The sequence below is a fragment of the Oculina patagonica genome, chromosome 2, assembly GCF_052425735.1.
Source record: "Oculina patagonica isolate OP01 chromosome 2, crgOcupat, whole genome shotgun sequence".
Classification (NCBI taxonomy): domain Eukaryota; kingdom Metazoa; phylum Cnidaria; class Anthozoa; order Scleractinia; family Oculinidae; genus Oculina; species Oculina patagonica.
Genome location: NC_135759.1, coordinates 41,076,890 through 41,085,050, shown reverse-complemented (window position 1 = coordinate 41,085,050; position 8,161 = coordinate 41,076,890). Strand labels below are relative to the sequence as shown.

The window sequence follows — 8,161 nt, the reverse complement described above, 5'->3', positions numbered from 1 at the left end:
AGAAACACAACCTGGTTACAGTAACCAATCACAATTGTTCTTAGTTGGTGGACATTGTACGCTACCCTTGATTGACCTTCGTTTCGCATCGTTTCGCGCCAAAATCATTTGAACACAGGTGAGTGTGGAGTGTGGACGAGAAAAACATGGCTTCCGTTCGAAAGTTTGCTTGCGTCGTGGCTGTTGCTAATGAAGGAGGAATTGGGAAGAATAACAATCTTCCTTGGAGACTCCAGTAAGTTTGGTGATGATTTTAGCTCAGTTGTGTTTCAAAAATCCAAAAACAGCACCATTTGCATATTGCGTGCAAGTGCCCGAGATTTGTTTGCGTTGTTCTAAGTTTGTGCTCAACATTTAGCAAGAACTTGTATTAGCTGAGGTATTTATAAATGGATATTTTCATTTGAAAGTACGTGGAAACCGATCTGTACGTGTAGATGTTACATTACTATCTCATTTCTTTGCATGGCGTTCAAATTTCATCCCGTGCATGGCTACACGTCCTGACTCCTGGAGAAGCTTTCAAACTTAATTTGAAAGTTCCACCGTCTTTCTCGCATTTGGGAATTGAATTGTGTTTCGAGCTCCCTCGTTTCCCTTTAAAAGATGCATTTCATACAATACGAGATTCTGAGGTGAAATTTTTACTTTTTCGACGTATATTTTTTTCCCAATGAAGCAGTTACGGTGTTTACTGAATAAGCCAATGGAAGGGGCATAGACTGTAAGGGAGGGTGGGCAAGGGGTGTGGGGGAGGTGGTGTCCCTATTTCCTGTAAATGCTATAACACGGTGATAAAAATGTCCACATTACTTAAATACTGCCGAGAAGATTCATTTTAGGGTAAAAACTAACTGAGGATAGGATCTATAAATTTTACTTTAAAATATGTGGTACAGGATAAGACTCAACCTGGCTGCACCCACTTCTAAATGACCTCTTGGTTATTTTTGCCCATTCTTGTCAATGAATGACTGATTGATACTTAACTATTGTTTACATTACTTTCAGCAGTCCAAAAGGATAGATGCATTTGACAATATTTTATTTATAGCAATGACAACATAAATAGGCAACAAAGTATCATTTTAAGTTAAATAATTTTCAAATGTTTCAATTTCACAAGGAAAACTAATATTTTCTACAGATCAGTAAATATCTGAGATAAAGCAATATGATAGCATGGTCTAGCATGAACCAGCATAACAAAACTACATTAATAGCAGGTTTTAACATCTGTTACAGCAAGGCGCCAAAAAGTGTGACCACTTTTAATTTATTCACATTCTTTCGTGCAGATTTAATCCAATCAGAAGTCAACTACAAGCTATCCACGGCATTTGATTGGATTAAATCTGCACGAAAGAATGTGAATAAATTAAAAGTGGTCACACTTTTGGGCGCCTTGCTGTAAAAGCTTCACATACATACATACATACACAACATACACATACAATTTTTTGTAAATTTTAACTGGTATTGCTGATTGTTTCCTGAAGATCTAAACCATTTATGAAACTATATTTCTGTTTTCAGTGGAGATATGAAGTTTTTCTCCCATCTTACTTCAGATGTATCCACCGAAGGTAAAATATCGCTGCTTGACTATCTGATCTTTAACCCTACAAGTGTCAAGAGTGATTGACCTCTCATTTCTCCTTACATATTCCTTACAGAATGTAATTGTTACAAAATCAGCAAACATGTATATATATACCAGAAAATTCTAATAAGACCCTCCCCTTCCCAAAAATCTGAGCCCTCCCGAAAATAGGCACCCCAAATCTCAGATGCAAAGAGCCTTGTCAAAATAAAAAAAAGGGCAGCTTCGAGCCAAAGTGACGCATACTGCCGAAACTTATCCCGGTTTCCTTAGCATTAGGCAGCTAGGAGTATTTCTACTCTCCCCTGGATGGAATGCTAGTCCATCGCAGGGTACCCCCCCCCCCCCCCAGCATTATGTCCCCGGTACCCATTTATACACCTGGGGTGGAGAGAGGCACTATGAGAGTAAAGTGTCTTGCCCAAGAACACAACACAGTGACGACCCTGGCCAGGTCTGAAACCTGGACCGCTCGATCCCGAGTCCAACACACTAACCATTAGGCCACCACGCCTCCCACTCCTGTCAATATACCAATGAGCTTATTTTTAAATTTAGCTCTTTCTTACAGAAATTTTAGCTCTTTCTTACAGAAAGATGATGTGTTCGTTTGTTAGCCCCTACTTGTACTGTTGAGGCTTGTTTTAGAAATATTATATGGATGCACATAGGTTCATATATCCTGTCCAGCATACTTAAAATATCTTCGCCAACATTAATTGCCTGATGCACTCAGCGCCCTAAGAACACCCTGCTTTATGTTGAATCTATATTGTTCATCATTGTGTTATTTGAGTACTCATAATGATTCAATTTAGCGCCCGGGGCACTTATTTACTTTTGGCACCATAAGGGAGGGCGCTTATTCGGGACAGGGCGCTTGTTTAATTTTTTTTAGAAACAACCAAATGTTTAAAACAAAACTTTAATAAATATTAAAATAACTAACAATAACCGAAACTGCAACGGTAAAAATTGTTGAAAGTTTAGTTACTTTTAAAAGAAGTATTGTTCATTTTAACAGCAAATGTATACATGTACGGTACGGTGAATGTTCATGAGTTTATCTATTCAACGTCGATGATTTTAGTAGGTGCAGCTATCCACAATAATGGGCGCTTATTTGAATAGGGGCACTTAAAAGGATGCAGGCTCTTATCAGAATGGTGGCTCTTATTGGAATAGGGGCGCTTATTGACAAAAACACATGTAAAGGGGGGGGGGCCTATTCGGAAGGGGTCGCTTATTGGAACGAGGGTGCTAACTCGAATCATTATGGTATTACCATAATAACAAATGTACCTAAAATCTACAGTTAAACATCCCTTTACAGTGAAGACCCAAATATTTTTGAAACTCAAAATTCCTTCCGATTATAAGCCCACCCACCCCCGATAATAACCCCAACCAGCACCCATGAAAATAAGCCCACCAAAAACGTCTTTGAACAGATATCAACGCTGCCGGTTTTAGTATTAATAGTTACTGTACTTACTCAATTGAGCTCTGGGGTGCTCTTTAAGTTATCAGTGTTTCAGGGTTGCAGCACTTATTCGGATCAGGGGCACCTCTCTTATTTGAGGGTGGCATTCTTTAAAAAATCATGACATTTGTAAATGATAACAAGAGAGAAACGGCAATGAAATATAGCCACTTCAAACTGAAAACTACTTGTAATCCAGAAGAATAAATTTCAAGTCCAAGGCTGGTTTAGGTTTAGTTGTACTGTCCTTGTTCATCTACATCTACATTTTATTAAGTTGGTAAAAGTCCATTCGGATATCACACCAACGTCTTAACATAATTTGACTCCTCAAACAATTTTAAAGAGTCTGATGATGAAAGAGGCACTTATTTGAGTACGGTGCTTTTTAAGTATTTTTGTTCTAATTCAGCACAGCAGTCAATGGGGGCAGCAGTCAATGGAGGCAGTGTCTAAGGTCATTGCCCCGAAATAGAACTGAACATAGATTTCCAACCAAACTTTGCCTATTGGTTGATTACCTTAAGGGGACTTAATTTTGAAAGAAAAAAGTGGGGTCCCCATATTCGTTTAAGAGCAGGAAGACCTTGTATATTCCCCATAATTCCTTAATAATTCCCTTGCGAGCACTGGCAAAGTACACATTTCCCGTAATAATTTATTTTTCAAACATAGGAATTGACCTGTTTTCGTTTTACAGAAAGAACTTGATCGCTACACCCAAAATATGAGAAAAAATTGATAGGTCACCATCCTTGTTTACGAGAAAAGAAGATTTATTTTTCTCACAGACTAAGCCGCATAGAAAAAAGCCGCCATTTTGTTTATGTGCATGCGCTAATTACGTGTAAAATTCTGCGCAGTAAGGATGCGCAATGCAATACAGGGCAATGACCTTAAAAACAAACTGAACAGTTTTTATAGTTGATCTCATTCGTTTACAACTTTTATTTATAACATCTGGGAAATTATTTGTATATGAAGCTGTGGTTTTGTCGCTAAGATTCTTAGAGGTAATATGTTTTACTAACTAGTATTTGGTAAATTTATGAAATAGACTGAATTCAACCTATCAGTTGAAATTTATTCCTTTTTGTATATTGTTTTAACAGGCAAGCAAAATGCTGTTATCATGGGTCGAAAGACCTGGGAATCTATTCCAGAAAAGTACAGACCTCTTCCACACAGACTTAACATTGTGCTGAGTAAAAGCATGAGGTACAGTTCAGAACTTACCAGCAACTTTTCAGTACAATAAATTATGTTGGATTGAAACCACTTAGTAAGTCTGAGGTTTCTATCCATGTAGAGGGGGGCAGGTGGTCTTAACCTCCCACCTCCCTTACCTTTTACGGCCGCTTCCCGTATCTTTTACTCCCACTTCCCACCCTTTTGCGTATTGCCTCCCTTAACTTCTCTTTGTGGCATATATAATGAATATAATATAATGAAATATTGCAAAATTTTGCTCATTTTCTCCCAGTTCCAGCCACCTTAGGAATCCTGCTTCCCGTCCTCCCTTTCCCCACTTCCCGCTCCTTTTTCTCTCGGGCTCCTGCCCTTATGTCCCCCACCACATCCATGTAATACATGTAATGTAGACTCAACGTAAAGAATTTGTAAGCTCATCACTTTCTGGAGGACTGATTTGATTAATACCTGCAGCATGTACATAAAAACAATGTGTGGTTTGTTTTGTTCATTTGCAGTGCAGTACCTGAAGGTGTCCACCTCTGCTCCAGCCTGCAAGCTGCATTTGACATGCTGTCTGCTGCACCATACACAGACACTGTGGAAAGCATCTTTGTGATTGGTGGAGCAGGGGTCTACAGGGTACGTATAATTATTTCATATTTGCATACAAAAGACAAATATTAGACAGGCAGTTGTTCACATATAATGTCAGTACAAACATGTACAGAAGAATCATGGAGCTGTATGACTGACTGTGTCTGACTGATTAAAAATTATGTTATTGATTGATTGATTGATTGAGTCATTGATTGATTGATTGATTGATTGATTGATTGATTGATTGATCAATCGATCTATTGATCGATTGAAAGAACTGCCACTGGAAAGTTGAACCTGTCGCTTGAGATCATTTTGTACTGGTCAACTTGATCTTGTAGCAAGGTTGGTGCATTGACCTAACACCAAACACAACTCTGTTGTGCGAGAGTGATTGAGCGAGAAGCCTGTTACATACAAACAGCACACTTGCACAAATTTTAATTGTAATATACAACATTAAACTCTGAGCTTAAGGTTTCTGTCTGCTGGTATATGCATAAGGGGCTGGAAGGGGCAAAGTTCCAAGACAGCAATCATGCAAGGTCAACTGAAACAGAGAGTGCAATAACTGTCTTATATTTATTTATGCCCAGTTATGGTTATGCCAAGTTGGATTAGAAGTCCTGTATGGTGGCTTTTTCTGTGTCTATAAACTGTCAATCCCAGCGCATGTGTGATGATTTGCAAATAAACTCTGCAGATATGAGTTAGGATAATATGCGAGCCATGTGAGCCAGAAATCCCAAATCCCAATAAAAGGCTAACTGCAAGCTACCTAAACTAACTGTAGGCTAACCAGAGTACTATTTAGTCTAACCGGAGTGATATGTAAGCTTACCAATGTGTTATTTAGGCTAACCTGAATGGCTCGCATGACTCGCGAGGCATGTGAGCCATGCAAGCCAGAAATTCCTAATCCCCATGAAAGGTTAAACCGCAAAATACCTAAGCTAACTGTAGGCTAACCAGAGTGCTATTTAGGCTAACCAAAGTGCTATTTAGGCTAACCAATGTGCTACATATGTATTTAGGCTAACCAAAATGGCTCGCTGGCTCGCAGATTATCCGGAGCCCCAAAATTATACTAAGAAACAACAAATATACATGGCATTTGAGTACTGTTTGTGACTTAGTGTTGTTATCATCATTCATCCTTTAGGAAGCCTTGAAGCATCCTGGTGCCCACCGCCTGTACGTTACACGCGTGTTCAAAGATTTTGACTGTGATGTGCACTTCCCAGACTTTGACAAAACTGTTTTTAAGAAAATAAGGTCAGGAGAACCACGTATAGAGCTGTATGTAAAACAATCCTTTTTTTAAGCTTAATGTTTAAAGAGAGTGTTTCTAGTTTAATTGGTTAACCATTAAAATTGCCTGAGGGACAACACCCTTTCTTGTCATGAGATTCAGGCGCTCATATTTTGAGACAACTAATGACAAAATTCCCCTAAGATTAAGCTGCTTGCATAACTCGTTGATTTAAATCTGCTTATTTCAGAAACTTGTTGTAAGAGTAAAAGAAGGCATATATTTATGGCTTTTTTGTATAGTTAAGCCTGATTTTAGTTACAAAATAAAGTTTTTATTTTTTACTTTTAGTGACCCAAAAGTTCCAGGCGAGAAGCAGGAAGAAAATGGAATCGAGTACGAGTTTCAAGTGTATCAGCGAGATATCTAGTTTCTAAAATCAATCTGATGGCTGGATTATTGCATAAACCAACAATAATATTAATAGAGTTAATGTGAAACAGAATATAATGTAATGGACTAAAGGATTTGAAAACAGCCATGTGAGCCTTTAAGGCTTAAAGTACAAATACAATTTTATAAAGCGGAAATCTTGGAGTGTTCTTTTTTGATCTGGCATCAATCCAGGGGGAGATGCAATCCTCTCAGTACAAGTTTCAAGTGTATCAGCGAGATATCTAGTTTCTAAAATCAATGGCTGCATTATTGCATAAACCAACAATAATATTAATAAAGTTAATGTGAAACAGAATATAAAAAATGCCGCCCGCTTTAGGAGCGCCCTTCTGTTGGTTTTTCCTTAGTACACGTACTTACCGTACTACCCAGGGGCACTTAACAGACCGTTTTGGTGAATATCTATTCAGAAGACCTATAATCGCTTACAATTTTCGGATTAAAGTGTGATGAAAAACTGGAGATGTCTACAGCTCTAGCCTGTGTAGTTGGCGGTTTTGTTGGGGTTTAAAGCGCAATGTAATGCCTGCTGTTTTCGGAGAGAGAAAAAATGTCGTTTTGGGCACGAGAAAAGGCCAGCTACAATTTTCGTGAAGGCAACAGCGGCTAGTAAATTCGTGATTCGATTTAGCGCCCTCCTTGCAGTAAGCTCCCCCTTCCGAATAAGCGCCCCCCCCCCCCCCCGCTTCGAATGTGTTTTTGTCAGTAAGCGCCCCTTTTCCAATAAGCGCTCCCAAGGCATTCTAATAAGCGCCCCCATTCTAATAAACATTCACCGTACCTTACATGTATATAGTTACTGCTAAAATGAACAATTCTTTTAAAAGTAACTGCACTTTCAACAATTGGCTACTGTTACCGTTTCTGTTATTGTTAGTTATTTCAATATTTCTTTAAGTTTTGTTTTGAACATTTGGTTGTTTCTCAAAAAATTTAATAAGCGCCCTGTCTCGAATAAGCGCCCTTCCTTGAGGTGCTTAAAGTAAATAAGCGCCCCGGGCGCTAAATCGAATCATTACGGTAACAACATTTCGTTCCCTAAAAATTTCTGCAGATTGAAAGTTCAGCTAGCGTATCCGAAAAGATAAACCTTTCTAAGCGTTTAAAAATAAGGCTTTAAAACGCACAAAAAGGACACATAACGTAAAAACGGTGTTCCGACTCCTGTATACATTCAACTCTCTTTAAGACGGACACCTTCGGCATCCATGTAGAGAGTCGAGGTAACTTGACACCAGTAATTCTGAAATAATAAAGCTGAACCTATGCACAATGAATACACGTCTGTTTTGAGTCTGTTTAAAGTCGCTTACTTTAACAAAACCTGCAAACTGGGACAACAATAAAATAAGAAAATTGATTCGTTTGTTCATTACAATCGATAGTTCACTGCTTCTAAAAAATGAAAAATACATATTGCAAATTGTATCACGTCTATGTGTATTCGCTTGTTTAAGCAAACGTTGACGGCTTCTAGTCTATTCGCTTGTTAAAGCAAACGTTGAGAGCTTCTACAAACTGTAATACTGTAAGTAGGAAACGACCTCTTTAGTGCCCATACACGTAAACAGAGAAG

General features: G+C 38.5%; 1 protein-coding gene across 2 annotated transcripts; it reads left to right on the top strand.

Moving 5' to 3' along the window:
- Positions 1 to 79: 79 nt before the first annotated feature.
- LOC144641602 (dihydrofolate reductase-like) lies at positions 80 to 6,867 on the top strand. Of its 2 annotated transcripts, XM_078500648.1 has the most exons (7): positions 80 to 235; positions 1,537 to 1,586; positions 4,199 to 4,304; positions 4,796 to 4,919; positions 6,040 to 6,152; positions 6,481 to 6,573; positions 6,825 to 6,867. In XM_078500648.1, exons 1-6 carry the CDS (start codon positions 147 to 149, stop codon positions 6,557 to 6,559), a joined length of 561 nt encoding a protein of 186 aa, XP_078356774.1. In that variant the 5' UTR covers positions 80 to 146; the 3' UTR covers positions 6,560 to 6,573; positions 6,825 to 6,867. The 2 variants fall into 2 exon arrangements, with proteins under 2 accessions (XP_078356774.1, XP_078356773.1); XM_078500647.1 differs by lacking the exon at positions 6,825 to 6,867 and having other exon boundaries at positions 81 to 235; positions 6,481 to 6,719.
- Positions 6,868 to 8,161: the final 1,294 nt, after the last annotated feature.

Coding starts and splice junctions, on each gene's coding strand:
- LOC144641602 (XM_078500648.1), top strand. CDS start 147: ATGGCTTCCGTTCGAAAGTTTGCTTGCGTCGTGGCTGTTGCTAATGAA. Junction 236..1,536: donor AATCTTCCTTGGAGACTCCA/GTAAGTTTGGTG, acceptor TTCTGTTTTCAG/TGGAGATATGAAGTTTTTCT. Junction 1,587..4,198: donor TTCAGATGTATCCACCGAAG/GTAAAATATCGC, acceptor TTGTTTTAACAG/GCAAGCAAAATGCTGTTATC.